Source organism: Apodemus sylvaticus, chromosome 15 (genome assembly GCF_947179515.1).
Source record: "Apodemus sylvaticus chromosome 15, mApoSyl1.1, whole genome shotgun sequence".
NCBI classification, from domain to species: domain Eukaryota; kingdom Metazoa; phylum Chordata; class Mammalia; order Rodentia; family Muridae; genus Apodemus; species Apodemus sylvaticus.
Genome location: NC_067486.1, coordinates 3712915 through 3737222, shown reverse-complemented (window position 1 = coordinate 3737222; position 24308 = coordinate 3712915). Strand labels below are relative to the sequence as shown.

At 39.8% G+C, this 24308-nt stretch overlaps 1 protein-coding gene and 1 non-coding gene across 12 annotated transcripts in view; both read left to right on the top strand.

The window, feature by feature from the left end:
• Positions 1–24308, top strand: part of Ttc3 (tetratricopeptide repeat domain 3) — a 101569-nt gene that overhangs the window by 47361 nt on the left and 29900 nt on the right. For all 11 annotated transcript variants that reach the window (XM_052158973.1, XM_052158979.1, XM_052158975.1 and 8 more), the window contains 13 exons: positions 2408–2520; positions 4356–4476; positions 6228–6350; positions 7407–7508; positions 8539–8631; positions 9322–9386; positions 10312–10448; positions 11921–12247; positions 14257–14508; positions 15567–15613; positions 16575–16631; positions 18755–18822; positions 22730–22894. In XM_052158973.1, the coding sequence (XP_052014933.1) occupies positions 2408–2520; positions 4356–4476; positions 6228–6350; positions 7407–7508; positions 8539–8631; positions 9322–9386; positions 10312–10448; positions 11921–12247; positions 14257–14508; positions 15567–15613; positions 16575–16631; positions 18755–18822; positions 22730–22894 (1670 nt within the window). The remainder of the gene's footprint in view (positions 1–2407; positions 2521–4355; positions 4477–6227; positions 6351–7406; positions 7509–8538; positions 8632–9321; positions 9387–10311; positions 10449–11920; positions 12248–14256; positions 14509–15566; positions 15614–16574; positions 16632–18754; positions 18823–22729; positions 22895–24308) is intronic.
• Positions 11623–11785, top strand: LOC127666457 (U1 spliceosomal RNA). Its single transcript, XR_007973649.1, has one exon. It is a non-coding gene; the product is annotated as a U1 spliceosomal RNA (small nuclear RNA).

The window sequence follows — 24308 nt, the reverse complement described above, 5'->3', positions numbered from 1 at the left end:
CTAGACTAAGACCAGAAGAAATGTTATTTCAAAAACGAAAAGAATATTTTCTTTGCATTCCTAGTAGAAAAAAGCTTTACTTGGTAATTTCTAGGAGTATACATTTTACACACAGAAGAAGTAGATTTCAAAAATGTTATGTCAAGGAAAAGGGCAAGTTGGAGCAAATCATAATTGTGAGTCTGTTGTTCTATTTCTGTAAACAGTAGTATATTACATGTGGATATCTAAGAATGTAATTTGTAATAATAAAAGTACCCCAGACCATCTCCAGATCACATAAAGTAACCATTGTGTACAGTGGATAGAAGGTAGAGTGGGCCTGGGGTGGTAGTGTACATCTTTGATCCCCGCACTTGGGAGGCAGAGGCAGGTGAATCTCTGAGTTTGAGGCCAGCTTGGCCTACAGAGTGAGTTTCAGGACAGCCAGGGCTATTATACAGAGAAACCCTGTCTTGGGGGGAAAAAAAAGCAAAACAAAAAACCAAAAAGAATGTAGGATGGACCTTGGAAAGTTGTTATTATTGTAATGTGATGTTTCATTAGAAAAATCAAACATCCCTGGTTCTGGAAAGACTCAGTGCAACAGTATAGGGGAATACCAGAACAGGGAAGTGGGAAGGGGTAGATGGAGGAACAGGGGAGGGAAGAGGGCTTATGGGACTTGCAGGGAGTGGGGACCCAGAAAAGGGGAAATCATTTGAAATGTAAATAAAAAATATATCAATAAAGAAAATGTAAATAAAAAAAAGAAAGAAAAATTAAACATGAAAATGATCTTGCTGACTGGGCGATGGATCCATGAGTGTGGGATTGCTTCTTGAGTTGAGCTTCCCATAAGTGTGTGTGATATGTGAGGTGTGACTCCTTTGGACTGCGTGACTTTTGCCTTCTGTGCTTCCCTAGCATGCTTACTTAGAGTGTTTCATAGTCTTAGTTTCCATGGTTTGTATTTTTATGTGAAGCTGAAATCCTTGCAAATGTGTTCAGCTTGTTTTTTTTTTGTTTTGTTTTTTTGTTTTGTTTTTGTTTTGTTTTGACATTGCAGCAAGAAATCAAGTTTTAAAGAATCTCATAATTTGGGGCTGGAGAGATGGCTCAGTGGTTAAGAGCACTGACTAGTCTTCCAGAGGCCCTGAGTTCAATTCCCAACAACCACATGGTGGCTCACAACCATTTGTAATGGGATCTGATGCCCTATTCTGATGTGTCTGAAGAGAGTGACAGTGTACTCGCATACATAAAATAAATAAATAAATAATTTTTAAAAATTGCATGGTAGTGGGTAACTTTATAATTTTATATGTGGGTGTATTTATAGCTGTCCTTGTTTGCATGTGGCCTGAGGACTGTAGATAGGACATATCTCCAAGAGTCCATCTTATATACCCTTCCTACCAACCTGGGCCCTAAGTTTCCCTAGTTAGATAAAACTTAAATTGCCACTTAATTAAAATCAAATTCATGATTCATTTCCAAGGATTCATGATGCCTGAGGTCATATTTTCTTGTTCCTAACTCAACAGCAGGCTTGCCTCCCTTTAATTCCTATCTGATTCCACTAGTACATAGTTGGAATCAAGATTTCAAAGTTGAAGTTGCATCTGTGATTTACAGTAAAACTAGTGAAACTGATGAAAAATTATACTACAACTTACACATTCAAAAGATTTTCGCCATACTAGCACGTGTGCAATGTATTTTGCTCCTACCTCACACACTTGTTCATAACTCCCCCTGGAACCCACCTTGCAGAATAGGTCCCTAGAAGCCTGTGTGTGGTCTACCTTGGCAGCCTCCTTTGGAATAGGCCTCAAAGCAGCACAGGCCCTGTTTGTCCTTACCTTTTCCTCAGTCAGTGTGGTTGCTGTTACTTCTCACAAGTATGAGTCTTTTTTATTTTTTAGTAGAATGTATCTGAAGCACAGAGATGCCCCTTGTTGAGAATGGAAGAATATACTCTTAAGTTCTTTTAAGTTTTTATCACGGAGCAGTGATGAACACACAGGCTTTTCTCAACCTGTAAAGTGTCATGCCAAAGTCATTGGAATGGCAGTTCCTCTAGGGGCGCCGCACTTACTACATTATATGTTATGCGGTCTTTGTACCCTAAGCATCTGGTGTTACACCATGAATTCCTAGCTGTTGTATTGAAAGCAGGCCTGCACATGTTAGTAAATGTTTATTGATTGGCAGTCTTTTTTCAGTAGGATGGCTTTTGTTGTTTCCCTTGAATTTCCATGAGTGACACATAGAAGTTAAAAGAAAATGAAATAAAAAAGGTAAAATTTGCAATAGAAATTTTTGATACATAGGTATTTTTCTAAATATTAGATAAGAATCAACTTTGAGATAGTCTGTTTCAGCTTTTCTCTCATGTAAGTGACTATTCTTCCTGCTTTTGAAGGAGCTGTCTGAAGCCGAAAACCAGTTTAAGAGGATTATCGAACACTATCCCAATGAGGGGCTTGACTGCTTGGCCTACTGTGGAATAGGAAAAGTATATTTGAAGAAAAACAGGTTAGTAGAAACCATGGGAAGCACCAAATTGATGGTCTCTGTGATGATTAATTCTTTTTATACACGGGATGTTGGCTGGGCATTGGTCGGGGTATTTTGCTGAGCATGCCTGTGCATACATGTAGGCGAGAGAAGGCGTTTCCTCTCTCCTCCCTCTATTATGTTGTTGTTGCTTTGAAATACGGTCCCCTATTTAACTCTAGGTGGCCTGGAATTCAAAGAGATATGCCTCCCTCAGTTTCTCGAGTGCTATGATTTAAATGTGTGTACCATAACACTTGACTAAAGTTGTATGTATTTTATGTGTAAGGATGTTCTACCTGCATATGATTCAGTGCACCTCATGCGTGCAATGCCTGAGGAGACCCGAGAGGGCATCAGATCCTGTGCAGCTGGAATTGGTTGTGAGCTGCCACTTGGATGTTGGGAACTGAACTGTGTTCCTGTGCAAGAACAACAAATGTTCTTAACCACTGTCTCTAGACACACACACACACAAACACACACACCTTTTTTTATATAGGTTTTTAAGGTCTCAATGTATAGTCCTAAAACTTGATGTATATATAAATCATGCAGGATTTAAATTCAGAGATATACCTACCTCACAAGTGCTGGGATTAAAAGCATACATCGTCCTACCCAGCTTTACCATAACTCTTTAATTAATTGTTATTGTGTGTATGTGCAGACTGCGTGTGTTACAGCACCTCATGTGACCTTAGGGCACAATTTGTTACCCTCTGTGCATCCACACATTCACATGGGTTCCAGGTATAAGGCTCCGGGCACGAGGCTTTGTGTTAGGTGACGTTATCCTCTAAGCCATCAGTCTCTCTGGCCCTTCCACTTCAGTGTCTGAGACAGAGTCTGCCAGTGAACCTAGAGCTAGATAGTTCAGCTAATCTGGGCCGGCCAGTCTGCCCCAGGGACTGTGGACTCTCTCCACACTCCTCCTTCTCCATAACACTGGAGTTTCAGATGTGCGCTGCTATCCTGGACCTATGCTGGGAATCTGAACACGGGTCTTCATGTTAGCGCATCACTTTGCTGTGAGGTCTGTCTGTCCAGATCCTGAGGTTGCTTTGCTGTGGTTTTCATAGTTGTGATTTGCTTTAGGAGCTGCCTCCTCAAAGTGCATAGGACATGAGGAATTGACATGTTCAAAGACTATAAATTAACTGTGTGTAAACATGGTATTGGCGTAGGATTTAAGACAAGTCTGATTGGACTCTTAATTATTTTAGATTATTTTACAGAAGAAAAATTCTTGATAGTTGAGTATCATTTATAGTACCTAATTAACCTTAAATCTTTTTCTATTTTTTAGATGAACTTTTAAGATATTAGGTTCTCTAACATAATGTATGTATATACTTTCTTTGCAGATTTTGGTTTTTTTTTTTTTGAGACAGGGTTTCTCTGTGTAGTCCTGGCTGTCCTGGAACTCACTCTATAGACCAGGCTGGCCTCGAACTCAGAAATCTGCCTGCTTCTGCCTCCCAAGTGCTGGGATTACAGGTGTACGCCACCACCGCCCAGCTCTTTGCAGATTTTTAAGACTAAAGAAAGTACTTTTAGTTTCTAGTTACTGTCTCATTGGGATCAGGGATGTAGGGGATTCCAGGATAGAGGTGTGCCTCATTTACATTTCTGTAATGAGTAACAATGATGTCTTAGTTATTTAAAAAGAAAATATATTACATTGGATATTTATATCTATTGATCTATCAAATGTGGTCTTTTTAGCAGGCTAGAGGTCTCAGTGAATTACTATGGAATAAAAGATTATGCCCCATCTTTAATAATTTTTTTCTTCCCAATTATGTCTTTAGATTTCTCGAAGCTCTTAATCACTTTGAAAAGGCAAAGACTTTAATTAATCGTCTCCCTGGAGTTCTAACTTGGCCCACAAGTAATGTGATTATTGAAGAATCTAAGCCAGAAAAAGTTAAGGTAACTTTATTTGTTGAGATACTCCATTCTGGCTTGAGCCCATCTGCATGAAGACTTGGGACTAGAGGACAGAGGTGGCAGCACTCTGTGCATACCTCTCTAGATGCCCTGGGTGCTCCTGGGTGGGAGTCTCCTGCCTTTTGGTTATTGTCAGATTTTCTTAAGACAGTCCTGCAATGATCATGATCATTTCTGTTCACACATGAGGAAGATTAAGGGCGGGGGTTCAGGTGAGGAACACAAAGTTAAGAGCAAGGAAGCAACACAGTTGGACCCAGGGAAGCAGTGTGTATTGCTGTGCCTAGGTGTCAGTATAGCAGTGGGATTTCATTATAGCTGCTGTAGTTATCGATACAGTACTTAACTCAGAAAACAGGAACTCCATGTCAGTTGAGGACCATAAGTATTCATTACTGGATCCAGAAAGATTAAATCACATGTGCATTCAGTGAGTGAGGGCATTACTTGTAGTCAGTGCTCAGGTGCATTTAGAACTTGATTGTGGGTGAATCACAATTACCTTTTAAAACTCAATAAGAGCTAGAGAATATCATACTAAGTGAGGTAACCCAGACTCAAAAGGTGAATCATGGTATGCGCTCACTAATAAGTGGATATTAACCTAGAAAACTGGAATACCCAAAACATAATCCACACATCAAATGAGGTACAAGAAGAAAGGAGGAGTGGCCCCTGGTTCTGGAAAGACTCAGTGAAACAGTATTCGGCAAAACCAGAACGGGGAAGTGGGAAGGGGTGGGTGGGAGGACAGGGGAAGAGAAGGGGGCTTACGGGACTTTCGGGGAGTGGGGGGGCTAGAAAAGGGAAATCATTTGAAATGTAAATAAATTATATCGAATAAAAAAAAAAAACTCAATAAGAAGATAATTAAGAAGTTGATAGGATTTAAAGAGACATTTCTGCCCAGAAACTATAAGCACACTATCTGTTTCAGGGAAATGCAAATGAAAAACAGAGCAAAATGCTACCTTGTACCTACTAGGCTGTAACAAGGGTTTAGGAATAGCAGGACCTTGATGCATTGCTTCTTCTAACATAAAACAGTAAATTTCCTGTATAGAAATAGCCTGACAATTCCTTAGGTAGTTAAATACAGTTACTGGATGATATAGCTGTTTTATACCTCAATATGTATAACAGAAAGCATGTTCTCAAAGGAACTTGATGTCTGAATAGCCATACCACCACAGTCTTGATAACTTGAAGGGAGTGCAATCTAGAGCCATGGCCCACTGGGTAAGAGTATTGGTTGCTTTTTGGAGGATTCAGGTTCAATTTTCAATCCCCACATGATAGTTTACAACCATCCTTAACTCCAGTTCTAGCAATCTAATGATCTCTTCTGAGCTATGTGGCACCAGGCACACACATGGTGCATGGACAGTCATGGGGTGATTTAAACAGAACCAGTACTGTAAACATGGCATAGACCTCTTGGGGCTTCAGAGCAAGGGGAAATAAGTACTCATGCAAAGGGGTTCAGAGCTTGGAGTGTTAATTCTGAAGTATAGAGGACCACCTGAGGGCCCTCTGTCTACCATAAGTCCTCTCAATCTTGAAGGAGATGAGATGCTGATGATAACTCCACCGAACCTGTATAAAGAAAAAAGTTTAACAAAAATGTATGGTTTGTTCTCAGGCTGTCCATATTTGATGGCAGGAGGTTCTTGAAGTCACAGGCAGTTTTGTTGATACATAGTGGTTTATCATTTTTCTTTATTTTGTTACAGATGATGTTAGAGAAGTTTGTTGAAGAATGCAAGTTTCCGCCAGTGCCAGATGCTGTTTGTTGCTATAAGAAGTGCCGTGGATATTCTAAAATTCAGATTTACCTAACTGATCCAGACTTTAAGGTAAATAATGAATTTACTATTTTCCAAAACTATCTCAGAGTGAATTTGGAATTGGTTTTCTGTGTGGAGGCTTGCAGGTTCTCTTGCTTGGCAGCACCTTATGTCCCCCTTCCTCCCATTCCCTATAGCTCTTTGTTGCCACACATGGAAGCCAGAGGAACCAAAGCAAATGTTATGAGTTGTTTGGTGACCTGAGCAGGCTGGCTAGCAGGCTCCATTTTCTCCTCTAGCCACTGAAACATAAGAAACAAAATGATTGTTTCCTCTGATTTGTTACATTTTAAATATGTTGTGAATTTTCAGTATGAGAATTAAGGTCATTGAAGCCTAAATTATCCTGTAGATAATTATCGTGTAGGGCAAATCTGTCATGTAACTGAATGTTTTATTAGTTTACTTAAGAACGTAGTAGCTACCGGGCGGTAGTGGCTCATGCCTTTAATCCCAGCACTTGGGAGGCAGAGGCAGGCGGATTTCTGAGTTCGAGGCCAGCCTGGTCTACAGAGTGAGTTCCAGGACAGCCAGGGCTACAGAGAGGAAACCCAGTCTCGGAAAAAAAAAAAAAAAGAAAAGAAAAAAGAAAAAAAAAAGAACATAGTAGCTAGGGCTGGAGTGATGACTTAGTGTATAAGAGCACTGACTGCTGTTAATTCAATTCCCAGCACCTACATTGTGGCTCACAACCATCTGTAATGGAATCTGATGCCCTCTCCTGGTGTGTCTGAAGAGATCAACAGTGTACTCTCATACATAAAAGAAAGAAAGAAATCTAAAATGGAGGAGGTAGTTAGCTGTAGGTCAGATGAAATGATGTTCATCCAACGTTTGATATATTAGGTTGGACAGACACCTTGCTGTTGTAAAAGTGAAAGTCAAATTCTCTCACAGCACAGCCAGGCATTTGGGGAGTAGAAGTATATCATACCATATGGAAATATTTTGTCGTGTTATATCTGTTGGTGAATATAAGATTTCTAGTTATTTCAGTGGATGTTATTGTGAATATATTGGTATAGACACTTTTTAAGTGTTTTTTGTTTTTTTGTTTTACCCCAGGGTTTTATACGAATTAGCTGTTGCCAATACTGTAAAGTAGAATTTCACATGAACTGCTGGAAAAAGTTAAAAACAACAACTTTTAATGATAAAATTGACAAGGTAAGGCATGAAGTTAAATTTTGGCATTATACTTATATACTGATTATTTTTCTCTGAAAAACATTTTTTAAAAGTCTTTAGCCAGTGTGTGTATTTCCTCCCTGGTATTGTACCCAGAATTAGCAGGTTTTACAGAGCAGTAATAACAAGGCAGGAAAGCAGCGTGTTTACATTTCCTGTGACTGTAAAGGCAATCTTAGTATCTGCATTTTGACCTTTGTGATCAAAGACAAATGTCCCAGTGCTTGCTGTCCTTATCCATGTCTTAGGGTCCACTCTGCAGTATTAGCTCTGAAGATTTTCCAGTTATCAGCAGACAGTTTTATTGAACAAAGTCTCAACATTTAAAATGTATACTGTTCTTCATGCGGGGGTGCTTGCAATTATTGAGAACACTTGAAAGAAGGTATAATTTTTGGTCTAATTGCATTAATAAATTATACATCTGGTCTGTATAGTCTCTGGACTTAAGGGAATCTTTTCAAATCTCCCTTTTGGGAGAAAAAAGATTATTATAACTTAGCATTAGGAATTACTCAGGTTAGGTGAAACAGTTTCTGTGTAACTAGAAGAAGGATGCTATGACTCAGAAGCTACCATGGAGTCTAAATGCCCTCCACCAAGTGTCCCTCACTATGTCTTGCAATGAGAAGTTTAATCTCTTTAGTGTGTGCTTTAAAGTTTTCAGTTGTCGATCAGGGTTGAGCGGTGGCAGCTCTCTTCTGCGCCACTTTCTCTGTTTCTGAAAGCAAGTTAGCAGTGGCCTCTTCTGAAACATGTTCCTGTCTTAGAAGGGAAGTGCAATGGCCCGTCCCTGAAGGGATGGAGCTGCTGCTTAGCCATGGTTCGCCTCACGTGAGCTCACTTTGCTCACAAAGCAAGTCACACCAGATGTATATTCTTTGTATGATAACTTTAGGGCTTACTGAAGGAAGCTATACCATATTTTAACAACTCTTTATGGATATAATGGTGTACATGTATATGTTTATCTACTTTAAACATAATCTTTTTCTTTTAAATCAAAAAGGATTTTCTACAAGGAATTTGTCTCACCCCTGACTGTGAAGGAATCATTTCAAAGATCATCATCTTTAGCAGTGGAGGTCAAGTTAAATGTGAAGTAAGTATCTACTAAAGGTTGCTTCATAAAACTGGTAAGACACGGCTTGAGTATGTGGACTTATGTTGTGTAGATCCTATCTTTGAGAATGTAGGGAACTTACGGTGTGCATTGCAGTGAGGATTTCTCAGTCAGTGATAACTGGGAGTAGCGGTTTACATTATAGTTATATTGGTTTTGCTTTTTGATTTAAGGCCATCAGACTTTTTTTTAGGTTTATTTATTATTCTAAGTACACTGTAGCTATCTTCAGACACACCAGAAGAGAGTGTCAGATCTCATTACAGATGGTTGTGAGCCGCTATGTGCTTGTTGGGATTTGAACTCAGGACCTTCTGGAGAGCAGTCAGTACTCTTAACTGCTGAGCCATCTCACCAGCCCCAGCCATCAGACTTTTGGGTATTGGTGGGGATGTGGGCCTTTTGAATAATAATACTTAAAGCTTATTGGGTTTTCTTCTTGGTTGTAAGTTTTTAAAACTTCTTCCTAAAAGGTCTCCTATCCTGTTCCTATTTTCAGTAACTTACTTTGTTAAAGTTTCCTGGGTTTCTGTGTGGGTGAGAGCCTCTGTACTCTTCTGTCAGTTAGCATTGACTGTGTGTGCTTCTGAAATCTTTATTACCTGTGCTTTTGTGTTTTGTATCTTGGAAGGATGAGAAAAGTCTTAGATGTCTTTGTTTTATTTTAAGTTTGAACACAAGGTCATAAAAGAAAAAGTTCCTTCAAGACCTGTTCTGAAACAGAAATGTTCTAGGTAAGATTTTTAACATCAAACAGTAGCTTTATGGTGTCTTGTAGAATATAATTATAGTAAATGTAAGTTTCTAAATTGTGCTGTTTTTTAAGTGCATACAAAACAAATATTTGAAAATGATTTTATGTATTCTTAAAACTAAAAGAACTAGGCTAAACATGAACCAGAATCATTTAGTGATTGATGCTTGAAATTAAAGACATTTCATGTTGTGATGTTATGTTTGGTAAACAGATTTGGACTTGGATAGAAATGGTCTATTTTATTCTTGGAGGTTTTACCTTTAATTCCAAAGCATTTTAATTTTTTTTTCATCTTTTCAGCAAACATTTTGAACCAATAACTAGTTCTTACCTTGAAATTCTCGATACACTGTCTCAGTCACCTCTATGCATCTTTGTTCAGTCCAAATAATTCCAATCCTTGTTTCTTTTTCTTTCTGGTCCTGCTTCTTTTCACGTGAAAGAGTGATTCTTCTTTCTCTTATTAGTACCATTTGTGACCAAGAGAAAGCAAAAGAAAAGGTGAACAGAATTACTTGCTGGAATATTTTCACAGTAACCACATCAACCAGATCTCCTAGGAGACCTGGCTTTGAGATTAGAAGTTAAACATGTGGTCTTGCAGTCTCTTCCTTTCCCATTGGCTGTGCTGTAATCTGTATACTTGGACTTAGTGTCTGTATGGTTTTAAGGATGGCACCTTTAGATGTCACTTGATAATTGAGGTGCTGTTCTCATGAAAAAACGTTCCTTATTTTGACTGAACTGATGTTATAAATCAATACGTTTTGGTTTGAACAGAATTTATAGAACAGATTCTGAATGTTAAAAAGTGTCTTATTTGGAGAATATTTCTATACTAAAGAAAATAGTGTATTGAGCTATACAAAAATAAATTTTCACTCATTGTAACTGTCTATCAGCCTAGAGAAGTTAAGACTGAAAGAAGACAAAAAATTGAAGAGAAAGATCCAAAAACAAGAGGCAAAAAAGTTAGCACAAGAAAGAATGGAAGAGGATTTAAAAGAAAGTAATCTACCTAAAAATGAAGAGCCAGAAGGTATTTGAAAGTACAGATTGTGAAAATAGTATATACCTGTTTTAAGGTGCAGATATGTATATTCATTTTAGATGGCTTCATACTAGTTTTTACTGAATCAAATATCACTTGTAGTTACTATTTGAATAACTAAAAACCAGATTTTTGTCACAATCTTACTACTGCCTCCTACTAACCTAGATGTGATTAATCCTAGCATGTAGGAAACTAAGGAAGGTTGCCATGACTTTGAGGCTATCTTGGAATACATAGCAAGGCTGTGTCCCAAAAAAGCAAAACCTAAAACCACATATAGCCTTCTGTTATTCTGTGACAAGTAGGTTAGTATGGTGGACTCTTACTCGAATGTAAAGCCGCTGGGAGCTTGCTCCAGGCAAACCTCTTCTCCAGTGATGGCAGCTTACCTGACAGGGCACTGTAAGTTGTAGTAAAGGATTTATGTTCCAGTGTTCTGATTGAGCATTGAAATGATATGGAATACTGTGAAGCAGCGTTGATTTCTGACAGTCAGTTTATTAAAAGTCAGAGTTTGTCCTGTGAACCTGCCAGTGTAGCTCTCATTTATTTTCAGCTTTGGGTTGAAATTTTTGTATTGCGTGTCCCTCAGATGAAATACTTCCCATTTGCTGTTTAGTTATTTCCATCTGCCTGGTATTTGAGAAATGTCTCAAGTAAATCGAAATATTTTCATGCTGAACTTTTTTTTTTTCAGCAAATGTGTTATCTTTGCATGCTTCCAAAGTAAGAATATTGCACCTGAAGGTTAGTTGGTGAGGCTAGGGAAAAATACTTGGGAGAAGAAAGCTTATTTTAGAGGAAAAAAAGGTTTTAAATACAATTTTAAATGCTTATATAAGTGATCTGAAAGACAGATTATAAGACTTGCTCTGGGGTTTGAGGCGTGGATTGAATCCATGACCCTGGCCAGTGCAGTGAGTGGAGCTACCCAGCTCTCCGACTTGTCTTTGGATGCCTTTCACTCAGTTGCTCAAGTCAGCTCTTATAGCTGGAGTGGGCCTCAAACTTGTGATCTTCCTGCCTCAGCCTCCCAAATAGCTTTTTCTCAACTTTTTCCTTAATTTGAACTTTCTGGCCTTTTCAAGGTAACTATTAAATGTGCATATTCCAAATTTTAAATTTCCTGAGTGGTTTGTATAAGTCAAACCAGAGACAGATAGTTACTTGGCAGGGAAGGTGCTGTGGTCACAAACTTGGTTTTCCTTGGCAAGGCTGACTCACTAAACTCTGGATGTGCTGACCCCTGCAGTTTCGTCAAATGTGTGAAACTTGACTATATGATTTGTGGTAATGGGAAACTGTGTTCACATTCTTCCCTGTAAAATATAAATATAATTTAAAAAAAGAAAGCAGCCAAGCCTTATGTTACTGTGCATGCTACATTATCTCCTTCCAAGTTTGTATAATGGCAAATTAGTCCTATTTATCCCTTTAACCTTTCTCCTTTTCCTTAGAAACTGTGGACAGTGCTCAGAGTTGTCAGTTTCTTGACGACAGAATTCTGCAGTGCATAAAGCAGAATGCTGACAAGATTAAATCCGTTGTGTTGAATACATCCACACTTCTCAAAGAACTGCTCTCTTGGAAGGTTCTGAGCACAGAAGATTACACAACATGTTTTTCTAGCAAAAATTTTGTTCATGAAGCAGTGGACTATGTTATTGGTCTCTTGATCCAAGAGAAGAACAGAGTAAAGACACGGATATTTCTACATGTTTTGAGTGAGCTTAAAGAGTTAGACCCTAAGTTGGCTCCCTGGATCCAGAGACTGAATAGTTTTGGTATGTGCCTTTAATTTCTAGAGTGGTGTTGTTTAGAGGAACAGCAAACACAGGCCTCTGAATCCTTTTTACTTTGCTTTTTATTATTTTCGATGTCTTAAATGCATGACTACATTTTTGTATGGTTAAAGATACTCTCTCTCCCTACACTCGTTTTTTTTAGGCTACGCTAGGATAGGTTACAATTAGGTCACACTATGGATAGGTTTATAAAACACTTTCAAAAGGTGAAAGCACAGAAAAGGTCAGTCTGTAAGAAGCTCAGACCTATTTCTGCTGAGCTACCAGTGTGTATAAACCAAATCAGAAGTTGCTGTACACTTGTGCTGTCTGCCGGCGGTGCATTGGCTGCAGCGGGTACTTGTACTAGGAAACAAAACCAGAAAATCTGGATTCTGTGGATAACTATTTTAGAGGACCAGTAGGTGAGGCTAGTCGTCAAGTACGCTGGGGGATTGTACCTGGCTGTTACTGATGGCAGGGTTATCCAACTGCTTTTGTTCTGTTCTGATTTTGCTGGTTTGACTGGGAGAAGGAAGGATTAAGAAAACGTCTTACATGCAAGCACTGGAGATGCCACATTTGTGTGACACTGAGTGAGGGTGGGTACCCATGGCACTTACGAGGCTGTAATTTGATGGTGACTGGAATGGCAGCTGGCCTGGCATTGTGCCTCAGTTAGCAGCTGTTGATAAAGACTAGGAGGGAAAGCCACAGAAGAGGAATAGCACCTTTCCAATCAGCCCAGGGTTGGCAGAGTTAGGGAGCTAAACACCTGGGTCTGCATAGGTTTTATTGGGTTTTTGACTTGGAAAATTACTTGTAAATGACAAGATTATCTATCAGATAAGCGAATTAAAAAGTTACTGCTTAAGTTTTTTGCTATAGAGGATAGACTGGAATTGAGACAGCACTGTCTGTAGTATCATTTGATGCTTGTAGTTTCTCACTAGCAGGATGGTTTAGGTCCTTTTGATGTAATTCATGTTCATTCTGAAGACAGTAAGTATGCATGTGTACTGTCTAAATATAAAATGAGATTAGGCTTTTATTCTAACCTAATTTATTTAAATGATTTTCCAACTCATGGGGTTTTACTTCCTTCTCACAAAAGTCAGTATAGTGGAATCAATCGTGTGTATGTTTAATTTAGAAGACAGTGTATTTGATCAGTAAAAGAGAGGGAGAAAGAAACAAATTTGCAAGAGAGAGAAAATTAACATTAGAAACTTACCACTGTTTGCTTACATTCCTTGTGGAACCCACGAGGTGGTCAGGATCACCTAGGGAACATGAGTGCGGCTCTTCACTGACAGGTCTCTTAAACTTTATCAGAGGTATAGTTTATGTTGTCACGGATTCTTGTGTTTGAAGATGCAGATTTCTCACACCGTGTGACTTCTACAGGCTAAGTATTTTGTCTGGAGGAATCAGCCATCCAGGAGTGATCTCTTGCTAACTTGACACCTAGGGTGCCTTTGAGGCATGATGGGAAAGCAACCCATTTTGATTACACTTTGGTGACTGTCAGTAGGGAGTAAGGCTTCCTGTCAGACGTGGGTATGTGGGGTAGCACCACCTGGAAGGATTAGGAACAACTCTTGTAGATGCTTGAGGAAGAGTCTTCCTAGCATAGTTCTTTTCAAGGCCTGTGGAAAGATATATATGTTACTGATGTCTTCTTAGTAAGGAATGCATATAGAAAAACATTTTAAATCTTGGCAATTCAATCAGAAACAAAAGTCAAGAATTAGTGGAAAATAATATTATGTTTTTAAGGGAATTTAGTGTCATTTTAATAACAGAACCCTTAGAATTATTATAACTGTCATCTCAATGTTAAATCTTGTTTGTGAAATACACTATATTTTTGACTAATGTATTATTTAAATATTTTCACTGAAAATATAAGCAGACTGTACATAGCATTATTTCCAAAAGGCATGATGGTTGGAGATTTTGCTGAAGTCAACACTTGCTCCTGTAATTTGGGCTCTGCTCTGTTGCAGGCTTAGATGCCACAGGACCCTTCCTCACTCGGTATGGAGCATCTCTCAAGGAGCTTGATTTTAACGTTGTGGCTTTCCTCTGGAATGAGAAGTACGGCCACAAACTGGGCTCTGTAGAAGGAAAGCAACTTGATTATTTCTGTGAGCCAGCATCAGTCATGGAAGCACGCTGTCTAATATGGCTGCTGGAAGAGCACAGGGACAAGTTTCCGGCCTTGCATAATGCTTTGGATGAGTTCTTTGATATAATGGGTATGTGAAGCAAAGTTAATCGTGTAGTATGTCTAATGTCTCAGGTCAGGGAAAACCTATAAAGGACCTAAAATATCTCAGGATGTAATGACAAAGGAATTGTGTTTTTACGTCTAACTGTTTGGGTTTTCTTGGGGTGGGGAGGTAGGGGGGAGGGGAGGATAGGGTGGGGAGTGGTTGAGAGTCTTTCGATGAATGGAATGCAGGAGATGGAGAATGAGGAGGACTTGAAAGATGGGTCTCAGTCTTTGAGTCTTCCCCTGAGTGGAAATCTGAGGAACAGGGATGGTCTGAGGGAGATGCCAATTCGAAAGTGCAGATGGACAGGCGTGTGTAGAACTGAGAGAGTAGGGTGGGGAGAAAAATGCCAGAGGTCAGATAGGCCAGACAGCACCCGGTTCTGTGTGATTCTGTTTTACTTCAAATCATCCTGTGTTAACCACTTCATTCTCCCCTTTCTCTTAGCATCAGTCTGTGTACTGTTAGGCATATTAAAGGCACATTAGGAAGTCTGACCCTGTAGCACTGCCGTGGGTCAGAAGATTTAGTGTAGTTTAAGGAACTTGTGGTTTTTTGAAAAGGGTACCCGTTGCAGCTTATGCAGTTTGTCTAGCCATCATTTATTGCCTGTTCACTTCAGATCTAACCTACATGTCCTGCTTTCTTTAGAGCTGCCCTATTCCTACTTAGGTTTCTTCCCAAGGACTTTGTTAATACTTCAGCTTCATTGCTGCTATATTTCACTGTGGCAGCATTGAATTACATGAGTTGCAGGAATTTGGGGAGAGGGCAGTGGAACATGGAGTTGTCTGTTGGCACCAGCTCCTCTGTGTACCACCTCCTTGGCAGGATGGCACTGAGAATACTGGTGTGGATTGACGCTGGGTGCTCCTCTATTGATTTCTCCTTTAGTCAGGTATTTAAACTGAATTGTGAGAGCCAGGAGGAGAAAGAGCACAGGATTTCTGACAGTCCAGGGTGGTCTCATAGGCTGAAGTATGTGATAAGAAAGCACAGGGGATTGGGTCGCCTCACAGAGACTCCTGTTCTTTCTGCAGACAGCCGCTGCACCGTGCTGAGGAAGCAGGACAGCGATGAAATGCCGGTAAGTCCTGAATCCTTAGTGGTTTATGTCAGGCAGAGGCACAGAGGGGAAGCCAGCCCAGTGCTTAACTGCTTCACAGGTCACATGCTAGACTGAAACAGAAGCCTTATCATTGGAGAGACTAGAAATGTAGTTCAGTCGCTACAGGTACCCAGAGTACATGAAGCCCCTGAGTTGCATCCCTAGCAGTGTGTAACTGCACAGTGGCACAGGCCTGTATTTTCACCGCTCAGGAAGTATAAACAGGACCAGATTTTCAAGTATCCTCAGCTACCTAGTGAGTCCAGTGCCAGGCGAAGTACATGAGACCTCTTAATAAATGTTTGTTTTAGGAAGAGGAAAGGAAAAATTCTTGAGTCAAAAAAGAGGATGTTTTGTTCCTGAGGGAGCCCTGTTGGTTTAACTGAGATGCTGCAGAGTGGTCTGTGGCTCTGTATGCCCTCCAGCAGGTTAAAAGAACCTGATAGTAAAGAGAAATAGGCATGTTTGCCACTGTTGAGGATCATCTGTCCCGAAACATGCCTAAAACTTCCCTAGTAGACATGTCTTGCCAAATTGGAAAACAGTGAGCAAACCTTGTGGGAAGATGAATCTGTTCACTCACTGTTTATGTCCAGTGTCTGACCACAAGAAGGATGTCTGCTTTTCATATTAGTGAACAAAGTTCTGTAATGCTGTTATTGTACACATTAGAATTACTTAAAAGTCTGATTATTTACTTGAAATAGCATAAGCCCTGATGAAGTTGAGGTTAAAATGTTGGAGCAGTTTTATTTTAGTTGTAACATGAGGTGTCATTAAGCCCACAGTGGTACGTGGAGGACTGTGCTCACTGTCTGACTGCTTTTGATAAACACTACATATTTAATGTATAGTCAAGGTAAATAAAAGTGCCTGTTTTTGTTGCAATTTATGATTCTACTATATGAGGATTCATTGATGTTCTTTTTCATCTTTTTAGTTTGGTTGTATCAAGGTAAAAAACAAAGGCAAGAAAAAGAAGCCAAAAGATTCAAAGGTAAGAGTACCTTCTGCAGTGACTCGTCAGTCTCTGTAACTGTCTTGAATGTTAGTGAGAAAGAAACCGTTCTGGAAACATTTGAAACATCTTGTAAATTGGCTTTATGACTTTAAAGAATCATCCTGAGTGAGGTAACTCAGTCACAAAAGAACACACATGATATGCACTCACTGATTAGTGGCTATTAGCTCAAAAGCTCCAAATACCCAAGGTACAATTCGCAAACCACATGAAGCTCAAGAAGAAGGAAGACAGCCGGGCGGTGGTGGCGCACGCCTGTAACCCCAGCACTTTGGGAGGCAGAGGCAGGCGGATTTCTGAGTTTGAGGCCAGCCTGGTCTACAGAGTGAGTTCCAGGACAGCCAGGACTACACAGAGAAACCCTGTCTCGAAAAAAACCAAATCCAAAAAGCCAAAAAAAAAAAAAAAGAAGGAAGACCAAAGTGCAGGGGCTTCAGTCCTTCTTAGAAAGGGGAGCAAAATACTCACAGGAGCAACTATGGATACAAAGTTCAGAGCAGAGATTAAAGGAAAGGCCATCCAGAGACTGTCCCACCTTGGGATTCATCCCAGATACAGTCACCAAACTCTGACACTATTGTGGATGCTAAGAAAGGCTTGCTGAAAGGAGCCTATTATAACTCTCTCCTGAGAGGCCTTGCCAGAGCCTTACAAATACAGAATTGGATGCTAGCAGCCAACCATTGCACTGAGTGCAGGAGTCCCCAATGGAGGAGTTAGAGAAAGGACTGAAGGAGCTGAAGGTGTTTGCACCCCCATAGGAAGAACAACAATATCAACCAACCCAACCCCCCACCCCCAGCTGCCAGGGACTAAGCCACCAACCAAGGAGTACATATGGCTACAGTAACATATGTAGCAGAGGAGAGCCGTGTCAGGCATCAATGGGAGGAGAGGTCCCCGGTTCTGTGAAGGTTTGATAGATGCCCCAGTGTAGGGGAATCTAGAGGATTGGGAGGCATGGGTGGGTAGAGGAACTCCCTCAGGGGGAGGGAGGATGGGAAAAGGAGGTTGCTGGGAGAAGGGGAAACCGGGTAAGGAGATAACACTTGAAATGTAAATAAATTTTTAAAAATAAAGATTTTAAAGATACTTAGGTTCTCCTTTAAATCTTCATTGGTCTTTATTTTCTAGATCCTTCTACATGAACACATGCAAGGCCACATGAAGGGATAGTAGAACAATAGGCAGGAAGGCCGTGAGTCGGCAGTCTGAGTCTATCTATCTATCTATCTATCTATCTATCTATCTATCTATCTATCTATCTATCTATCTGTAATAAACAGCCAGGTGGAACTGGTTCCTTGAAACTTCCTGGTCTGCAATTTCCCCCCTAATTAGGGGTGTTTCCGGCTCAGTGAGACACTGAGCTGGGGAAGATACCTCATAACAACTTATGCCCTGTCACACATGTTCACAAATGTGCCAGGGCACCTGCAGAAACATGTACAATGCATACACCATGGAATTCATGCACATACATTAACAAAAAAGTTAATGGCTTATATAGCTAGTACACAATAATTATATCACATAACTGAGTTTTATGAGCAAATATGAAGGTATTTGTTTTAATAGTGTTTGGAACTTCTTTGACAGTTATTTACGCTCAGATATTTATCTAAAAGAGCATTATTCTTAATGATGAGGGGAGATCTTCATGGCTCTAGCTAGAAGGGAGGGGCGTGTGGGAGACAAGAAAGAGGGAGCAAGGGGTGCAAGCACGTGGACGTTCCCACACAGCTCACCTTGTGTGAGATGAAAATGAGAGTGTGATTTACATAAGTTACAGTCACATTTATATTTTTTTAAATAGTTGGAAACTACCTGAAGTTTTAATTTCAACCTCTTTCTGGCTGTTAAAATTTATAATACTATATTCTGTTTATAAGAAATGTGGAGTATTCTTTTCAGTGTTAACAGTTGGCATTTATGTGCTAATGTAAATTCTAATTAAATCCAATGGTGGGGTTTTTCTTCCATGGAATTTTAGGGTAGAGTACTGTTATTTTTAAGGTAGACTATTTTTGTCATTTATGTTAGAATCTCATCATTTTTAGGGTAAAATATCATTCTCATTTTGTTTTCTTTTAAACCAGCCAATGTTAGTGGGATCTGGAACGGCATCAGTAACACCAAGTGAGACTGCCACTCCAGAAGACAATAAGTAAGTACACGTTACTTTGCCTCGTTGTACCTCAGACGTTTGTAAAAGTCATGCCCGTTTACCAGAGTCTTGTCTCCTGCCTTCCCTTCCTTCCCTTCCCTGATCCATTACGAGTCCATCTTGAGTCAGTGCTATAGCTATAGGAATTACAACCTTAAACATTCAATTCAGCTGTGCTAAAGCCACAGGAATAGGGGAAGGAGAGACTAGAGTAAAATGATAAGACAGATAAAATCAAAATATGTGACATGGATGTGTGAAAATGTCACACTGAAACCCATTATTTTGCATAATTAGTGGGGCTCAGTTTATAAAGTGCTTTCTGTGTGAATAAGCATGAAGACATTTTTTAGTGGTGGGAAATTCTTCTAATTTGAACTAATAAGAACCTGTTTTGGTCTACTTGGGCTGTCCAAGACAAGATACCCTAAAATGAAGCACTTAAAAGCTGTAGAAATCTGAGCTGGAGGGATGGCTCAGAGGTTAAGAATGCTTTTATTTTTGCGGAGGACTTGGATTTGGTTCTTAGAACCCATATGGTGGCTTACAGCCATCTACACATACTCCAGTTGTAATGGATTTAAGCCCTCTGCTCATTTCTGAGAGTGCTAGGCACGCACACAGAGGGCGTCATACACATGCTGGCAAAACATTAATATATGCAAATAAAACTTTGAAAGTCAGTTAATTAAAAAACAAGAAACTATAAATTCATCCAAACAGTATACCCCAAATAAAATAACTGAAAAATAATAGAGTATTCCTTACACTATTGGAGCCTGAAATCTGGTGTCAGATAGGGCCACGTGCTTCCTGGTACATTCATGGATGACACCATCTTACTGTGTTCTCACATGTTGGAAGCGTGAAGTAGCCCCATACACACTTCTAAACTTAACACAAGCACAGATCCTGTTCTTGAGTCTATGTCCTCATGACCTGACCATCTCCAAGGACTCTCTCTCTAACACCGTCAGGTTGCTGATTAAGTTTCAACATGAGAATTTAGTGCTGAAAGCTATCACACACAAACATTTAGATCTTATCATAGCCATTACTGAAACTGACATGTACCAGTTTCTATTCTCACACTTAGACATAGCACTAGTTTACTAATCCGTTCATAGTGGACATCACAGGTGATGTCCATATGTATAGATATGAAAATTGAGACACAGTACAGTGGAGTGACATGCCCATCATAACAAGCTGGCAAATAACAGGCCCAGCATTTAAACCATACATTCTGGTTTTGAAGCCCACACTCAAACTGTTTGGTCCTTTTAGAGTGTTAAAATCTAAACCAGAAGCCAGGCCATGGTGGCACACACCTGTAATCCTAGCACTCTGGGAGGCAGAGGCAGGCAGATTTCTGAGTTGGAGGCCAGCCTGGTCTATAGAGTGAGTTCCAGGACAGCCAGGGCTACACAGAGAAACCCTGTCTCGGAAAAAAACAAATCCAAAAAACCAAAAAAAAAAAAAAAAAAAAAATCTAAACCAGAATCTAAACCTAAAGGCCCCTGCAAAGAAAGAAGAGAACATACTGAAGGAAAAAGAAAGCAAATGCTAGCAAGAATGGAAATAATATAGACACCAGAATTTCAGAGCCAGATAGCAAAGATCATGCTGGAGATGCATCCACATCTTTACCTGGAGTGGCTGGTGGTCCTACTGCACTCAGGCTTAGTGTTTGTGTGCTGTCTCGACCACCCTTGTCCAGCAAGAGATGACGCGACACCAGAGAGTTTCTTCCCCAAGCAGTTTATTTGGGAACCTTAAACAAAGCTTCTTCTTCTTCCAGGGAGTGCCCACCAACCCTTTTTATGCTGTCCCAAGATCAAATCAGGTTAAGCCCCGTGGGAACTGCTGGTAGGCTGTCTCTATGCGGAAGGGGCAAGAAGCAGCAGGCTTTCTAAATAAGGTGTTGTTCATCTCAGGGGGCTTCTGCCAGCGAGGGGGCAGAAGGCGGAAACTTTAAGGCTCGGCACTTAGCAGCTTCCTACAGTGTGCTCTTACTTCCTGGACCAAACTCTGCGCAGCGTTATTCAAGATGCTTTTCATCAACAGGCACTTATGTTTCAGGAAGGACATTATATAATTTTCAAACTCCCTTGTAGGATGGCGTACTGAAATCAGAAAGCAGTTGTAATATTACAGGAATAAACTGGGCATGGTAGTATTAGCTCTCAGGAGGCTGAGGCAGAAGATTGCGCTAGATTAAGCAACATAATGAAATAAGTTCTAAGATATCTTGGGCTACACAGACTGTCATGAGACATCCTACTAGCCTTTTTCTCATTAAAGAGCACCTAATGAGCACAGTTTGGCATGTGTGCTTGTATGTTTTAGACAGTCTGTGAGTTCCAAGACAACCAGAGCTACACAGAGAAACGAACTTGAAAAACAATATATCTATTTAATATATATTTAAAAGCCTTGTTAAAGCCATGTGTTAGCTTATACCTAAACAGTGCTTAGGAGACTGACGCAGGATTGCCAAAAATTTGAGGTAGGTCTTGAGCTGCAGAATAAGATCCTGTCTCAAAAGCAAGAAGTTTCTTGGTAAAAAATTTAGCCTGTAATGACATATACTGTAAGCAAAACTGTGTACACATCTTGGCCTCCAGCACCATTGATGCTCTACAAGGCCTTTTCTCCATCTGTGTTGGTTGCTGGTTCCTTTTCCTTCAGGGCCTCTCTTCTTTGGGGGGGGGGCGGGGTGTTACTTTATAGGCTCAGGTTCTGGGCCCCTGGAGAAGATGATGAGGAAAACCTGGGACAGTTCTCTGTGGCTGGTCCTTACCTTGACTCTGTCTCCTTGAGAATCCTTTGCAGCCTGTCTTGAGCCCAGAGGTGGGCACTGCAGGATGCAGGCCCTGAATTCTCATAAGTACTGTTTGGTCTGAATTGGGTCTGGTATCTCCTGTTCTTCATGCTGCTGTTACACCTTTTAAAGACATGTTTTTATTAACAGCTTTATGTTAACCCTTAAACGGTTAGCAGTTATAATTTTAAATCTGCATCTGTCTCTCACTCTTCAGTAAGTTATAATGAATGCAATGTTTATTTCTGTTTGTTTTTTTTTTTTTTTTTTCATTTTTAAGACAGGGTCTTTCTCTACAGTTTTGGCTGTCCACACTTGAATAGCTTTAAACTCCCAGACATCCCCCGGCTTCTGCGTCTTGAGTGCTGGGATTAAAAGCATGCACTATCATGCTTGGCCTTGATTTTTATGTTTTAAATAAGGAGTTTGAAAAAAATTGTGCTCTTAGTATTTACTAAGAATATGACCTGTTGTGCTTCTTGACTGTAACTGTAGGGTTTTTTAAGTTTTATGTATTTTATTTTTTGTGCCAGTGTTTTGCCAACCTGTATGTCTGTGTACTACTGGTGCCTGTAGCAATCAGAAGAGGTTATCAGATGCCCTGCACCTGGAGTTATGGATGGTTGTAAACCACCATATAGGTGCTGGGAACCAAACTTGAGTCCTCTGCAACATCAGCAAGTGCTCTTAACCACTGAGCTAACTCCCCAGCCTGTAAATTTTAGCTTTTCTATATTAAAATCTATAATAATAAATTTTTTTTTTTTTTTTGGTTTTTTTGGGTTTGGTTTTTTCAAGACAGGGTTTCTCTGTATAGCCCTGACTGTCCTGGAACTCACTCTGTAGACCAGGCTGGCTTTGAACTCATAAATCCACCTGCCTCTGCCTCCCAGAGTGCTGGGATTACAGGCGTGTGCCACCACCGCCTGGCAATAATAAATTCTTATAGTATAAAACTGAAATTATTAATTTTATTTTAATTACATGTTTTTCTATAGTTTATATCCCTGTCTTCTAGTCTCTTCATGTGCAATTAAATATTCTTTCCCAAAAGTTTTATGTACAAATTTGTTTTTAACACAGCAGGCGCAACTCAGAATCTGCAGGGCCATTTGCAGTGCCTGACCACCTTCGGCAAGATGTGGAAGAATTTGAAGCTCTTTATGACCAGCACAGCAGCGAGTATGTTGTCCGAAATAAGAAGCTGTGGGATATTAACCCCAAACAGAAATGTTCGACCCTGTATGAGTAAGTAGCTTAGTGTTCATATAGCTCTCTTGTGAGTCTGTCAAGCAGACATCAAAGCTGTTTTATTTGTGTGTCTTATATTTATTAAAATGCATACCATTTCACTCACAACATCTGGGGGAAATATTCAGAACTTTTGCCATGTATTTCACAAAGTTTATTGAGGGTTTTTATTTATAAAATTTTGAGTGCAAATCATAACTGGTTTGTTAGATTGAACTGCTGATATTAATACTTTGAACCAGGCTTTTGGCCATGGTTTGCAGGTTTTGAGAAAGCATTTCACTTCGTAACTGAGCAGGCATTGACCTTGCAACACTCTTGACCTAGCCTCCAAGAAACCAGGATTTCAAGTGAGGGTGCCCCTCTACCTGTCAGCCATAGTCTTGTAGTCATGAATTCTAAGTACAAGATTAACGAAGAATCACTATCACTATTATATGTTGTCTTTGTATTGATAGATTGTCTGCCATCTCACAACAGCCGTGACAGATTATGTAGCTTAGGGAAGTATTACCTTTTTATTGAGAAAGGGATCCCTGTATGCTGAGACAACTTCAGCTCTGATTGTGATTATTCAGCTAGAATGATAGAAAATCCGGAGACTGTACCACTGCTTTTGTGTTGGTCATGAAAAAAAGTAATGTGTTTTTCTTCCATAACATTAGATATAATAAGATACTTTAGGATTTAAAATATGAATGTTGTAATGGCTTATATATGTTTGGCTCAGGTAGTGACACTGTTGGAAGGTTTGGTCTTGTTGGAGTAGGTGTGGCCTTGTGGGTGTGGACTTGGATTCCCTAGTCATAGCTGTATGGAAGTCAGGCTTATGGCAGCCTTGAAATGAAGATGTAGAACTCTTAAGTTCCTCTTGCCCATGCCTGCCTGCTTGCTGCCATGTTCCCACCTTGATAATGAACTGAACCTCTGAACCTGTAAGCTAGTCCCAATCATGTTGTCCTTATAAAAGTTGCCTTGGTCATGATATCTGTTCACAGCAGTAAAACGCTAAGACAGATGTGAACTTTAATAGTCAAATGACTGATGTGAATAACTAATCTGGTTAGTAGCCCAGTAAGCTTACAAATATCTGGCCATTTTGAACTTCACAGTAAATAAGTTTTATAGTACTTGATACAGAAAGAAATCACAGAATAAAACCTAGTAGAAATTAATGCAAAAGCTAACTTCTGAAAACTCTGTCATTTACACACAGTATCATCTTTTTTCTTTATTTTTACCTCATTCTGTCATTCCTGAGAGACTAGTCAAACAGTCTTAGAATCACTTTATGATTCTTTCTTCCTGAATTAAATATTGATCAATTTTCTTAAGAGATCTCTTGAGTGGCAGTTTAGAAATACCTACAAAATGAAACTGATTCTTAAAATAGTCTATGATTTGCTTCAGG